The sequence below is a fragment of the Dermacentor andersoni genome, chromosome 4, assembly GCF_023375885.2.
Source record: "Dermacentor andersoni chromosome 4, qqDerAnde1_hic_scaffold, whole genome shotgun sequence".
Taxonomy (NCBI): Eukaryota; Metazoa; Arthropoda; class Arachnida; order Ixodida; family Ixodidae; genus Dermacentor; species Dermacentor andersoni.
In genome coordinates, this window is record NC_092817.1 from 10,667,463 (window position 1) to 10,683,360 (window position 15,898).

The 15,898-nt window shown below is 43.3% G+C and overlaps 1 protein-coding gene across 3 annotated transcripts in view; it reads left to right on the forward strand.

Annotated features, from left to right (window-relative positions):
• Nup98-96 (nuclear pore complex protein Nup98-96) overlaps positions 1-15,003 on the forward strand; it is a 264,767-nt gene extending 249,764 nt beyond the window's left edge. For all 3 annotated transcript variants that reach the window (XM_055073379.2, XM_055073380.2, XM_055073381.2), the window contains 4 exons: positions 9,526-9,649; positions 10,083-10,216; positions 12,069-12,166; positions 13,697-15,003. In XM_055073379.2, coding sequence (XP_054929354.1) covers positions 9,526-9,649; positions 10,083-10,216; positions 12,069-12,166; positions 13,697-13,904 — 564 coding nt within the window. In that variant the 3' untranslated portion in view covers positions 13,905-15,003. The remainder of the gene's footprint in view (positions 1-9,525; positions 9,650-10,082; positions 10,217-12,068; positions 12,167-13,696) is intronic.
• Positions 15,004-15,898: the final 895 nt, after the last annotated feature.

Consider the following 15,898-nt stretch of genomic DNA (forward strand, 5'->3'; position numbering starts at 1 on the left):
AACCATAGGCATAGTGCTCAGTATCCTACACCGGCGAGACAAGACTTTCCGGAGAGGTTGCGCTCAAGCGAACGCGGTGCAATTCATCGAGTCTTCACAGTGATGACGGCAAGCGACCATTGTTTCTTTCTCTCGACTGCTAGCCAAAAGGCGCCCAAAAATCTGCCAGGCGAAAATCCACTCGGCCAGAGAAAACCAAACGCGCACCGAAGTGCGCCGCGCTGTGGTCGGGGCAACACGAGAAAAACGCATACGCTCTGGCACCCCGCGGATAGGGTAGCGAGAATAAAAAAAATTAAGAGGCTCAATATGTCCTTACGCATAAAAGTCAAAGTAGAAAAAATAAATAAGAACATAGTTACCCTGGCTGGCTTTAGTGTCTTGACATAGATGCTTTGGCGTAGGTGAAAAAAACTGTTATTTTTTTATGCGACAGGACGGCACAAATGAACCGCGACACTTCGCCTCATCGGATCTCGCTGCGTGTTTTGTCAACTTGTCTGATAGTGTGATTAAGCTTGTCTCGTTGTATGTTTCTATGTAAGACTTTAAAAAAATGAATCCACCTTTTGTGTCAAATGTTTATAACAACATTAAACCCACAAACTTCCGCAATTGAATAGCTAAACCACAACTTCTAAAATGTCAATGCACGTTTCGCATGAAAAGTTTGAGAACTTTATGCCCATAAAGTTTCGAAATTGAAATGCATGCGCTTCGTAGATTCTGAGGCCTCCGCAAAATGCCACGGCGAGCTCGTTCGCCATCAAAACGCCCTTGAAACTTTTTGCTCGGATGGGGCTGATTGCGTTATGTGACTCCCGGTACATGAGCGCTGCCGCGAAATCCAGCCCGAGTTCGCAATGTTCGCGGTGAAATGTCTTTTCGAGCGTGAAAAAGACATTCTAGACAAAATCTAGAATGATTTCCGGTGCCGGGGGTTGCTTTGGTCGACGGTGCATGGACAACACGAAAAAATTTCGAGGGGGGCTGAAGCCCTATAAGGCCCCCCTGGCTACGCCCCTGCTGTATTGATAGCATGTGCCTCCCAATCTTGTAGGGCTATAGAGCGGGCCACTGGAAGTCAAGCATGGCCACTCCAGCGGAAAATTCAATATAGCAGCCTTTAACCCTTTGAGGGTCAATGACATAAATACAGTAGAACCCCGCTGTTACGTTCCTCACTGCTGCGTTTTCCCGGCTGCTACGTTGTTTTCATCCGGTCCCGGCATAGCTTCCATAGGATCCAATGTATAAGGAACCCCGCTGTTACGTAGTAGCTGTGAAAACGTTCCCGCATGATACGTCGCAACTTAGCACCCCGAACCCGGCTGGGCTGAAGTAGGCAACGCGCTGCAATCGCCTTTTGGCTTTTGACGAGTTTTGGCCGGGCTTGGCTATAAAACTGGCTGCAAGAAGCCGCACGCCAGTTCGAGAGGCCACCACTAAGTGGCCATTCGTGAAAAATGCTCTCACTATCATCACTGTGATTATGGTCACCGCATGGTTTTTGGACGGGCCGACTCACGGAGGAAGAAAACTCGGGAGAGGCCCCAACGTTACTAGAGAAGAGAAGCCGGAAGTTGGCGTTGCTCCGCCTTTCGAGCCAGCTCTCCTCTCTTGTTTACATTTCTCGTGAAACCACGCCGCGCCGCGCGCAACTGGGCTGCTCGGACACGCGTGCTCCGCAGCAATACTAAGCATTCGTTAGCACGTTAGCATGATTACGCCAAAGAGGGCAAAATTTCCCGCGGATATTCCTTCGTCCGTTGCCATTGCCGTGGCGCGGTGACGACGAGGAGCACGAGCCGCATGATGCCGGGGAGTTGCCAAATCCTAGCTTTGGAGAAGCCGTCGCGGCTCTGGACCTCCTCCGCAGGTACGTTGCACCTCACAGCGACGCTGACAGCGATGCGGCCTTCCAGGCTATTGAGAAACGTGTGGAGATTTCTAGCGAGCGAAAGAAACGGCAAGCCACCATTCTAGACTTTTTTAAGTCCTAAGCACACTCTGTGGAAATAAATTGTCTAGAGTTGAAGCTGCACTTTTTTCATTCATTTTCGGAGCTTTCCTTACTGTTGCATTTTCCTGGCTGTTACGTTTTTTCTCCCCGGTCCGGTGAAAAACGTATGAACGGGGTTTATACGGTGCCGCGAACGAAGTCCGAAATGGTCGATGCCGTATATTTACGGCGCCGTCCGTATGTTTAAAAAGCGCGCCAATTTCCTATCTTTTCCTTTTCTGTCATGTGCTGCCACTATGTGGGAATACAGGGAACTTTTTTTTGCGCGCCTTCCTCTCAGTTTTCGTTGCATGGTTTGTTTTAGCGCTAGTTCGCTCCCGTGCGTCTATATAGTACTACCGCTCACGCATTGGCGTGCGCACGGGCGAATGGCGGTTTGGGCTTTGTTCTGTAGGCGGTTTCGGCTCCTTGCAATTGCAAAACTGATGGCTATCTCATTACTAATCGCTCAAAGGGCAACCGCTTGTTTTTAGCTCGTTTAGTGTTCAGGGGACGCGCATAGGAACGATGTCGCCGTGAATGCATTTCCGTTGCTTTTCTTTTTGAAACTTGCGAAAACTAATTGCCTCTGGTTGGCGATAAGATGAAGATTAGCGACAGTTTGTCACACGTTCTGCTTTTTTGACCAGAACACAAACACAGTTTTCTTGAGTGCACGCACCTATGTAGTTCGATTACGCTATGGATGTACGTATTAGTGTAAGAGCAGGAACATTGGAGTCTTGCGAAATAGTCTCGCGTGCGCATTTTCAAAGCCTTGAACTATAACAATGCATCAAATTTTCAGTTCTTATAAGTTTATTTCCTTCTTTACTGTTGTTATTCATGAATGAAGAGTACATATATACCAACACAGAATTCTTTTTTCTCACTTTACGGTCACCCTAGAAAAATTACGGTAAATTTTTTTTTTGAAATAACTCCCTAAGAAGAATTGGAATCGAGACAATCAGGTGTAAGGTGCACATTAATAAAACGAATGTAATCATTGGTGTGTTTTATCGACCTCCCAGACATGCCTCAAATGAAATAATCCTTCGTGCGTTCATCCAAGAGCGCGGTTTTGGCTCTTCAAATTTAATCTGCATGGGGGACTTCAATGTACCTAACGTTTCGTGGGCTTCATTATCGGTAACTGGTGATAATGTCCCTCTTTCTAGAGAGTTGCTTGAATTTTCACTATCCCTTGGATTGAAACAAATTGTATCTGATCCTACTATAGAGTCCGCCATACTAGATTTGATTTTCCTAAATGCACCGCTCTTTACAAGTGGCTTTGAGTGTGAGATTACTGACGGTATTTCCGATCACAAAGCTGTTATTGCTACTATTAATCTTTCAGTTTCAAGATGCCACTATGAATATGCCAGTTTTCACGATTATAATCATGCAGATGATGTGTCCATACTTGATACATTAAGCATTTCATTCGACAGATTCTCCCGGTTATGCACTACCAGTGATATCAGTACTATAGTACCTCATTTTGAAAACATTGTTCATAGTTGCATAGAGCGCTATGTGCCATTAAAAAAGAAGAAGAAGAAATGTTGACCTTCCTTGGATGACAAGGGAAATACTGCATTTGAAGCGTCGAGTAGCCAGAGCACATCGGAAGCACTACAAAATGCTGAAACAAATGACCAGTTTCACTTTATGAAGCAAGAATTCCATCAAAAAATTGATGCAGCTAAGAACTTCTGTTATCAGTTCACTCTACCTAATTTAATTAAAAATATTCCCACAAAAATTTTGGAGCTCAATTTCGCCTATGAAAAATACCACCCAGACATTTGTATTAGATGATTCCGAAATGAGTGATCCTGGAGCTATTGCTAAAGCATTCAATGAATATTTTCAGTGTGTATTTAAACAGGACAATGACGTAATTCCTCCATACTCCATGACAATTAACATGTCCTGTGCAATTAACAATGTTACAATATCTAAGCAAGGAGTCCTGAACCTTGTTTTAAATCTTGACACCAAGAAAGGCTGCAGTCTAGACAATGTCAACAATGTGTTCCTTCATCGTTATGCGCTTTGGATGTGTCAATACCTCACATTAATTTTTGAGAAATCAGTGTCTACTTGTACAGTTCCTTGTTCATAGAAACGGGCTATAGTCATTCCATTGTTCAAATCTGGGCAGAAACAATCTTTTCTAAAATATAGACCCATTTCTTTAACTTCTCATGCATGCGAACTCCTTAAACACATAATTTATAAACATATTATCACTTTTCTTGAGTTTAATAACATTTTATGCAGCGCTCAGCATGGATTTCGTAGTGATTTTAGCACAGTGACTCAATTAACTGAATTTACACGACATCAGTTTTGCTCTTGATTTAGGTCATCAAGTAGATGCGCTCTTCATCGATTTCTCCAAAGCATTTGATATTGTACCACACCCTAAACTATTACATAAACTAAGCCTTATCTTTAATAACCCTCTTGTTGACTGGATGCATAGTTTTCTTTATGATCGTTCACAGTAAATTTCTTTTAATTCATTCAACTCTCCTGACGCATCAGTATCTTCCGGAGTACCCCAAGGTTCTATTTTGGGGCCGTTGCTTCTTTTGCTTTATATTAATGACATTCCAAACTCTGTTTCAGTAAAAATTCGGCTTTACGCTGATGACTGCGTTCTCTACAATATCATTTCTACACCTAACGATCATAACACTCTGAATCAATCTTTTACAAGTTTTGGGGAATGGTGCGAACTCTGGCAAATGAACATTTAATTTTTAAAAAACAGTCATCATGTCCTTTCACAAGCATGCTAATTGCTCATATTTCAATTACTCCTATAAATCTACTTTTCTGCCGCGCGCATATGAATATAAGTATTTAGGCCTCCTTTTCACTCCAAGGTTATCCTGGTCGGAACATATTCTAACAACTTGCAACAAAGCACTAAAAAAGCTTAGTTACCTGACCCAAACCCTGCGTGCTGCCCCGAAAGAAACTAAACTCATTACATACAAAACACTTGTAAGACCTATTCTTGAATATGCAACTACCATATGGAACCCTTACAAAATTTCGGACATCCACAAAATTGAATCTGTTCAGAAAAAGGCAGTTCGTTTCATATACCGCCACTATTACAGAATGTTTTCACCATCATCTCATCTGCATACGCTCAGTTTAACCCCTCTTTCCCACCATCGTCACATTAATTCTCTGAAGCTTCTACACTCTCTATTTTACTCTCCATATTATGCATCCCCTAACATGTATCTGACCTGTGCAAAGCCCCTAATCACGAGAAACAGCAATCACTTAAACTTATCTGTCTTTTTCGCTCGCACCAACACTTTTAAATACAGTTTTTTTCCTAGGACTGTTGAACTCTGGAATGACCTGCCTGGTTCCATCCATTGTTTACCACATAAGGAATTTGGGGATGCTATTGAGTGCTCCCTTTAGCCATGTTACTCACATATGCTTCTTTTGTATTGTGATTTGTATTTTCCACATACTGTATTCACCCACTCCTGCAATAGCCCTTCTGGGCTGCAGTATCTGTAAATAAATAAACAAATAAATAAATTTAATAGCCAAGATAAAAATATTTCACTGCCGCGAACCCATGATTTCAGGAGGCAGGCTCCACTGCCAAGCAAGACGCTCTCTCCACTCGCCTCGTCTAGCCTTCGCAAGCGAAATTCCTTCCCTGTGTTCTCCCATACCAGACCTTAAGGATCACGTGACGCATTCAGTTAGATTTAGACGCAACTTGCAAAAGCTAGTAATACTTCAAAAGAAAATTGCTTGGTATATAGAGAATGTTAATCGGCTTTCACTAACAGATATAATACTATATTCCTCAAATCCAGACTAAACCGCATAGATAAATTACACGAACATAGATTACTAGAAACAATTTATTATTAATCTATGTTCGTATAATTTACGCGGTTTAGCCTGTACTTGAGAAATATATTATCTGTTCGTGAAAGCCGATTAACGTTCTCTATAAACCGAGTGATTTTCTTTTGGAGTATTACCAGCTTTTGCAAGTTACATCTAAATATAACTTGCAAAAGCTGGTAACACTTCCAAAGAAAATCGCTCAGCATAGCATCCGAGCAAGTAACAAATTATGTGTGTGCCACACATTCTCTGAAGAATGAGTTTATTCACTGATAGATGCGCGTGATGCACACATTGTCTTGTCTGCTCCATTGCAGTCTATCTGCTTCACGCCCGTGAGACAGGAGCAGTTTTGGTTTCTTTTTCACCAAGCTTTATTCTGTGCTTCATTTATAACAATATACAGTAGAACCCCGCTGTTACGTTCCTCACTGCTGCGTTTTCCCGGCTGCTACGTCGTTTTCATCCGGTCCCGGCATAGCTTCCATAGGATCCAATGTATAAGGAACCCCGCTGTTACGTTGTAGCTGTGAAAACGTTCCCGCATGATACGTCGCAACTTAGCACCCCGAACCCGCCTGGGCTAAAGTAGACAACGCGCTCCAACCGCCATTTTGGCTTTTGGCTAGTTTTGGCTGGGCTTGGCCGGGTTTGGCTATGGAACTGGCTGCAAGAAGCCGCACGCCAGTTCGAGAGGCCGCATGAGGCCGCCACTAAGTGGCCATTCGTGAAAAATGATCTTACTATCATCACTGTGATTACGGTCACCGCTTGGTTGTTGGACGGGTCGACTCACGGAGGAAGGAAACTCGGGAGAGGCCCTGACGTCACTCTTTGTGAATCTAAAGTGAAACCGGAAGTTGGCGTTGCTCCGCCTATCGGGCCTGCTCTCCTCTCTTGTTTACGTTTCTCCCACGCCGCGCTGCGCGCAACCGGGCTGCTCGGACGCGCGCGCTCTGCAGCAATACTAAACAATCGTTAGCACGTTAGCATGATTACGCCAAAGAGGGCAAAATTTCCCGCGGAAATTCGTTCGTTCGTTGCCATTGCCGTGGCGCGGTGACGACAAGGAGCACGAGCCGCATGATGCCGGGGAGTTTCCAAATCCTAGCTTTGGAGAAGCCGTCGCGGCTCTGGACCTCCTCCACAGGTACGTCGCACCTCACAGCGACGCTGACAGCAATGCGGCCTTCCAGGGTATTGAGATACGTGTGGCGATTTATAGCGAGCGAAAGAAACGGCAAGCCACCATTCTAGACTTTTTTTAAGTCCTAAGCGCACTCTGTGGAAATAAATTGTCTATAGTTGAAGCTGCACTTTTTTCATTCATTTTCGGAGCTTTCCTCACTGTTGCGTTTTCCCGGCTGTTACGTTTTTTTCCCCCGGTCCGGTGAAAAACGTATGAACGGGGTTCCACTGTATGCAGTACCTTTATGTTCTATGAATAGATACAATAAAATAAGACTATCTAGAGAATGTTACCTAAACTATTTTTAAATGTTGGAAATTTAAAAGGGAAAGAGCTTTGCGAGCAGAAGAATATTGCATTGCCATCGACAGCTCCTGCCGTTCCCATGTATCCAAGATGGTTGCCGGCTCTTTCTGCGCCACTGCGCTAGTTGCAACTCTCTCAGCGCTGTTGAAGTCCTTACTTGAGCATGCTGTCCGAGAATGGCATCAACTGTGGATCACGTGCCACCAAGCAAGCAAGAAAAGAAAGCTAGGAAAACGTCTTCTTTGGTGGCACTACACAAGACTCTTGCCTTGCGAACGTGTTCTCCAAATGCTGACTGGAACAACCACAACTTTTCAAGATCACATGAAACAGCACACTTCCTTGACAGAAAAGTATCAAAGAGATGCCGCTGGCGAACACACTGTTGAAGAGTCAACCGACACTGCGTGATACACTTAAGCGGAGAAAGCAGGTCTTGTCTCGGAAGAAGGAAAACACACTTCACCAGAAAGTGGCTGAGATGGTCGCCTTAGATCTTCAGCCTCACAGCTGTCTAGAAAACTGGGAATTCAAGGCACTCATGAGAGCAGCTGTGCCAGGCTACAGCCTGCCATCTTGACCAAAATTGTCGCGCATGCTGATCCCATACCTGTACAACGACACCAGAGCAAAGGTACGATACGAGCTGTGAAAGGCACTTGCGGAGACTGGAAAGCACTCTCCCTTTTGCTAGCAATATCTGGACCTCAAGTGCCAATGAGGGCTTTATAAGCCTCACGTGTTGTTTTCTTCTTACGGCGAAATTCAAGATGAGAAAGTTCACTTTGAACATGCGACGTGTGCCTGAGAGTACACGGCTGTGAACATTGCTGCCTCATTGGAACAGCTGTGCGCCGATTTGGAGATACCAGCCGACTGTACATTCGCGGCTGCCAGGAGACTGCCATGGCTCCAGCGAGTTTGTTTTGCACATGTACAGCAGCTGGCAATCAGTGATGCGATGTCGTGTGCCCCAGCGATCAACAAACTCTGCAAGAAGGCAAAAGTGATTGTAGGACACTACATGCATAGACCTAGTGCGCAGAAATGACTGGACTATCTGCCGAGGCAGCTGAACAGAGACAGCTGCTGAAAATGTACATATTTTTGTGGCATAACAAAATATTGTTATCGACTCTGTCTTTAGGTATGTCTTATGCTATTGAAAAATGTAACCAATTGTGCTGAAGTTTTTTTCGTTGACTTCTCTTGTGGCTGCTATACAAGGATAGTTTAGGCAACTGAAGACAGTTCAGTGAATTTTTCACAGCAAGTCTCCCACTATTTAAACAGTTTCCTGTCTTCAACGCCACTGCAATGCAAATATCTGTCCAACTCTTCGCCGTTTTCATGTGACTGAATTTTGTCGCTCTTTAAATTTGTCCTTCCCCGCCATGACAACTCAATGACAAAAGTAGCATGATAACAGTGCCATAATCCCACTTGAATAATGACAGCATGATTACTATGGGATGGCGACCAAAAATGATGTTGATGGAATGGCAAAGGTGGTATAACAACGGCGGCATGACAACGATTTGATGACCCTTAGGAAATGATGACGATGGTACGACACCATTACAGGGACGGCATGGCTACAACGGGTGGCGGTGACAGTATGATGACCATGGAATGAGCATGAGACACGCGCTCAACATGGTGTTATGTACTGTGGCAAACAGAATAATAAAGGCTGTAACGACAAACATGAACCGTTCGGGTGTTCCTTTCGTTTTCTACTGATGACTGGCGATGCAGACTCTGCCGCTTTGTTTCATTTGGAAGGTAGCGCTGCTTTGCTGTCTTACACTGCACATTTGCGGCTTCCTGGGCTTCAAGGGTTGTTCGAATTACCTCTTGTGCAGCCAAAGACACATGAATTAATGAGAATTTGATGCCATTAAATAATCCATGTGCCTGCCAGGACCAGAGGACAAGTCCGAATCAACGGGGGTCGGATTAACGAGGTTTTATTGTTGTTGCTTTCACCCTGTTTTACCATTCTCAACTTACTAAATTTACGGTACCTGTGAATAATTCTTTACTAAGCATGCCAAGAAGGCAGACATCATGATTCATTTGTGTTCTGCTAATCAATTTTTTTTAATTTTCACTGCAGGCAATTCGTGCTAGTGCTGAAGGGAACTTCAAAGACAGAGCATTCTTTCTTCTCAAAGGCAAGATTTGGAATGAAGCACATGAAACCATTGTCCATCACCTTGCAACAGAAGCTGTCATTGATGGTATGATCTCAAATTTATTTTTTAAGTACACTCGAACCTCGTTAGGACGAAGTTGAAGGGGGAGTTGACATTACTTCGTTCTGCATTACTTTGTCTGTATCATACGAAGAACACAGGTCCTCTATCTCTAACCTTTCAATGTCCGTAAGTTTAAACATATGGAAACGTCCAGATTGCATGCTTTGATTCTAGGATATGCACTGTTGCTTGGTCTATATGTATGTATGCAGCCTTTTAAACATGCTTTTATAATGCAGTACCACTTACAATGCACATATTTGCAACTTGTGCAACTTACGTTCTAAGCGGTCTACACCATAGAAAATTTTTTAAAATTTGGATGGGTGTTTTGGTATGCACGTAATGATTACTTCAGAATGTTGACGGTTTAGTATGCCACTAGTAGTATTCATTCTTCTTTCTTTGTTTGCAGATAAACTTGGTGAGCTTGCAGAACTTTTGCGGCCCCTTGCTGAACACAGTAGCCAGATCCAGAACTGGAGCACAGGTGGCAAAGTTTTTCACGACTTTCTTAGAGTGTGTGATACCATGAAGAAAGCCACACAGGTAAGTCCTTCCTTATTATTAGCCTCTGCCAAAAGCAGTGCATTTTGAGTCTTAAAGATAAGATGTGCTCTGCTAAACTGACTTGGTTTTGCTCTTTAATGTCCCGCTGAGGTCCAGTGGAACCTCCTTGATCCGAACATCAAGATGACTAAGGATTGTACAAATAAATTAGTTCGAACTGAAGAAGCCAATTTTTTAGAAATGTGGCAAACTTTTCTTCTTCTGTCGTGTTGCTGATTTTAGACATTAGCGAGTTACCAGTAACTGTGGAATCACCAAACACAGTTAAGAGCACAGGGGTTTTATTTCTATGTCCCCTTCACTTGATCTACTCCATCGTTTCTAACTCTTCCTCTTCTCTTAAGCCCTACACCACTACTCGCTAATGTCTAAAACCAGCGACATAACGGCACACTCATGAAGCCATTGTCACAGTGTTTTTGGGAATGTTATGCCACAACATCATTGCTGTAGGGAAGAAATAGCCCTCTTGAAAAGTTGAGGTATATTTAGCATGAAAATGCAAAGTACAGTGAAACCTCGTTAAACCGTAGTTGGCCGGAGCTCAGAAAAAGTACGTACTAAACGGTAGTACTGTTTAACCGGAATAGCATGAGATCGCCCATGTACCTGTCGAAAATGGAACTCGGAGAGAGTGCGATGAAAGGGGGGAAAACTTGCAGTATTTATTCACTTCGCGCGACAAAAGTATCATTTTCGTTTGATGCCGCAGTGGCACAGCAGCACAGCACGACGACAGCGACCTCAAACTTACTGAAGCTGCGTGTCAGCTTTTCAGCCAGCCCCCTCTTCTCAACAAACACTCGCATGGCAGATTCCTCGTTGGCGTTACGTATTCTCCGTGCACGCGCGCAGTAGTGCTGCAGAAGCCCCAGGGCACTTTTTTCATTGCCGGGTACCGGAGTTTGGAATACTTTTCGTTTGGAATAGAGTTACGTTATTGCGCCTCTGTTCTCGTCGCGACGATTGCATTCATGAGGCTGACGTAACGCACAGCTTCTGCCACTGTCGGGCCTGAATCGCCCGTGCTGTCGCTTTCCGTGTCTTCCTCATCACTGTCGCTAGTCGACACTTCGGCAACAACAGAGGCAACAATGGCGAAAAGTCGAACCTCGTAGCCGACATCTCTTCGCGGTCACAGCAGTGCTGCCGAGCAACTTTCTCGCATTCCAAATGCCACACACCGTAGTCAACAGCAGATCCCTGTCGCGTGCCAGCGCCGACTTCTTCATGTCACGTGCGATAGCACGGACGATGTCTAATTTTTCTTCTATGCTGAGCACCCAGCGTCTTTTTTATCCAAGCTTCGGCAGGACGCGAGTCCTCGCTAGCATGACGCCACAACACTCTCATAGAATAGCGCTCTCTGGCACGGCATCGAAATGATGTTGATGTTGATGTGGCTTCACGCACAAACGCACAGGGCGCTTGGAGGCCGTTGTTCGGATCTCTGAGGCTTGTTGTTCTACCGGGCCGTCCGATGGAGACGATGCACCGCCGTGTTTGCGTGACGAAAAGCGTAAACGCTATGTTTTAACCAATGCGTACGCAATAAGCTGGTACGGTTTATGCGGATAGAAAACACATTATGTTCAATGGCCATTGAGCCGGGGATTTGACTTTACTACTTTTAAAACGAAACTACTGTTTAAGCGGGTACGGTTTAACGAGGTTTTACTATAGTCATATGTGCTAGCTTTTTCTGTATATTTGGTGGCATAACAAGTGGTGTGTCTGTAACCTAGGACTAAAAAAAGAAGTAGAAGAATTAGCATGTGTTATGTTGATGCCTTTAGTGTTTTGCCAAGCGGATGGGGCAATTTCTTTGCAGGGTGACCTTGGTACGTACGACCTTGAAGCAATCCGGCCAGCAGTGCTTTCTCTCTGTGGCTCCATTTCCAGCCTCATGTGCAAGACGCCAAGAGACAGGTAACACCCCTCTGGTCTTAAACAGAGAGTGCTCTTTTGCCTCTGTTTGTTGCCTGCATGCTTATGTGTCGATTTATTACCTCTAGTAAAGTCAATTGCAAATATATCATCTTCGACATATTGAATTATTATCTATATCAAACATTTGTACCATCCCCTTAGAAATACCATGCAATAGTACATCACTGTACTATGCGTGTTACTCCCGCTCCCTGCCACATTTGATATACAGCCGAACCTCAATATGTTGAACAGCTCGGTCATCGCGAAATAGTTCGATATAGCCAGAATTCAATATATGAAATCGCGTAAAAAACTTATGCAAATCAATCAGTGAGATGCGATCGGGGATCGTTGTTCGCAGCGCACGTTTGGTTGCGCTGCGCGCAATTGGCCTAGGCCGCGCCAACTTCGGCAGCCGTCTTCGGCAACCCCCCGTGATACAGTACTAAACTGCTATTACATAAGATGTTAATTCGTCTTGTTCTAGAATATGCATCTGTCCTTTGGCTGCCCGACAAACAATGTGAAATAAGCTCGCTCAATAACATTAATAAAAAATCTATCCATTTCATTTGCCAAAATTACAGCCGCAGTTTCTCACCAACACAGGCTCAGCAATCTTAGAAAATTGAGCCATTACTTTCACATTATCGCATTGAAGCCCTAATACTTTTATATGCAATTAATAACTCCACCTCTGGTCTTTCTGATTGTAACTATATCGCATTTACTAAAGCAAGTTGTGCCCGTAGCAAGTTGTACCGTAGCATGCATTGAACATGACACCTATTCATGCCTGTGCTAATACATTCAAATACAGTTTTTTTCCATGTACAATAGAGCTTTGGAATTCTCTAACTGGTAACATTCGTTCACTATCACTAAAAGATTTTATAGCTACCACTGGTAAGCACTTCGCTAACATGTAAAGCGCTTCTTTTTCATCGTTCATCTTTTTGTGTATATCTGTGTTTTTAATGTGTAATTTATAGTATTGCATAATGTTCCCACTCCTGCTATAGCCCTATATTGGGCTTCCGTATATGTAAATAAATAAGTAAATAAATAAATTCAATTCATTTTTCTTCTAGCTAAGCAGTGCGCTTTGTCTCCCTGGCATCTTTTGCTGCCTGTTGTGCAGCCTTCAGCCGGTCTTCTTCTTCCAGCTGGGCAGCGTCCATATGGACCAGTGCTTCATATATCCTCAGTATGGCGTGGTGCAGTGTAGTGTGGTGTGCCACTGTGAACATGCCTTACATCCATTTAAGGTTGTGGCTAGTATCATATACAACCAATCTTTGTCAGTTGCCACTTCATGCTTATACCTACTCTCGATTACGGGAGAGCCAGCAATATTTTACAGAGAAACTGCAACAGGGCTTTTGTTCACTACTGTAGCTCTTGAGCAAGGCTCCTGATTGCAGATCAGGAACCAGCATTGGAGAATACCGTAGTACTAGTCATTTGTGCACATAAAGACATTGTAGTTGCCCTCGTATAATCAACTCATCACTCTTCTCACTGCAGGCTTTGCCAGGCAGAGATAGCAAAGAAGACGGCAATGGTTCTTCAGCTCGTTACCAGTGCTGACAGTGGTGCACCAGACAGCGCAATGCACGCAGCATGTCGCAATATTGAACTGCTCTCCATGCCAGAGGACTACTCGATTGAGGACTTTGAACTGCTTGCCCGCACATGTACAGAAAATACGATCCTCTGTGATGTCACCAGCTGAATGTGTTTGTTGAACACCATTTTCATGTTACCTTTGAAATTTTTTTTCTCTTTCTCATTTTTTTTGGTACTTGCCATCTGCATGGTGTGATATGATGCGCCCCACAGCTTCTTTGGCACTAGGTTTCCTTTCTGTCTCCTGACATGGGTTCTTGATTCAGCTGTTTGTACTGCACAATTCTGTTAATTTGTGCATTATTAGTACTTTTATGTTCATTTTGTCAGAGTATCTTAAGTATTTCACTTCTCACAGAAGGTTACATTTGAAGTTAGGATTTTGTGGAGTTGTGTTTAAAAGTGCATGTTTAACTACAAGGACTTCCATGTCTACACAAATTTAGGTGCCTCCTCTCTTGTCTTCTATTCTACTCTCGACTTAGGTGTTTAGAAATGTAGCACACTTGATGCAATTAACTTTCTTTTTTTTTGAGGTATGATCAATAAAGGAACAGGAAAGTGCTTGCAATCACAGAGCAAATAAATTTTCATTAACCGCATAGTTATTTTCTCTGCATGTTTAAAGGCACTTTTCATCATTATGTTACTCATCATAAGGAGAAAATGTTAGCTCTGCTATTTCCTTCATACATAATGTCTGAAAGCTTTATCTGTAACCTGCTTGTGTTTTAGCTTCACAAACTTTTATTATAACGAACTGTTATGAGTTTCTTCATATATCCTCAAACCTCTCTGGGTTTCATTACAGTTTTATATTTGATAACATTTCTTCCAGAAGATTTGTAAAATACACTGAATTTCCCTATTTTTACACAACAATTTTATCTTGCAAGAACTGGCAGTTTGGTTCAGGGGATAATATTGTAATGGGTGTTACTTCGTCGCAAGCTAAATGACCATTTACAAGATATTGATTTCACATCTACAGAGTCACATTTCTTGTTACTGTCATTTAAATAGGTGTCAAACAATTCAGTGAAAGTTGTAATAACAATACGTATTTCAATTATTCTTGTATGATATGAAAGAGCTCACTTTTGCAATGCAGCACAGCAGCTTTTGAATCATTTTGTAATTAAATGCACATTTCAGTGGTGTTAAGCCATTGTGTGGCACCTTGAATAAAGTAACTGCTTCAACAACTTCCGAGTCGACTTTTCATTGTGATAGCAATTACTGTATGCAGATCAGGTATCGATAGCACGTGCATGGCTCATGCATGGAGGGTTAATGGGGGATGCAGCTTTCGCATCACGAAAAATGGCCCAAAAATGTATTTATCTTTTAAATCACATTTTCAGTGTCTATTAACTCTCTATCTGATTTCGAAATATGTTCACTGGAAACCACGTAGAAGTTCGCTCTAAAAATTTGTTGTATCAGCCAAGGTGGCGAAAAATTGTGTGGAAACTGTGGATAAGCGGTGTTTTTCAACTACAATATCTCCGGAACAACGCAACCCAGCACTGCCATCTTTGTCTCACCAGGAAGTGCATTTCTTTTTCAAATTTGCCATTTCAGCAATCTCCTCGAGACAGAAACAAGCGCCCAAAAAGCAAATGATTGAAGGTCGTTCTGAAGTCGCCGATTGGCCGCGCCCGCCACGTGACTCCAGCATACTTTCTCATTGGTCCGGCACTTCTCTGAAGAAACATGGCCAATCCCTCTATTTCTGCATGTCTCCGACCTGCAGTTAAGCACACCAAGCATGTGATGCGAACCTTGCAACCAAGCTTCATGCACTGATCCTCAGACACGCTGCTTATCCTTTCAAGCATTGGTGCTTTGGAATTCGCGACCAAGCATTTCACGCATTGGTGCCTCTGACTCGGTGATAAAGCACATTGCGCCCAAGATCCTCAGGCCCAGTGTCCATGTAATGCACCCAAAGGGAGCAGAGTTGCGTATACTTTCGCCATTTTATTCCAACCCTATGCGGTAAAGCTACTCAATGGGCGTGCAGGAGCCAGACTTTATTTTATTTTATTTATTTATTTATTTATTTATTTATTTATTTATTCAATACTGCCAGCAACC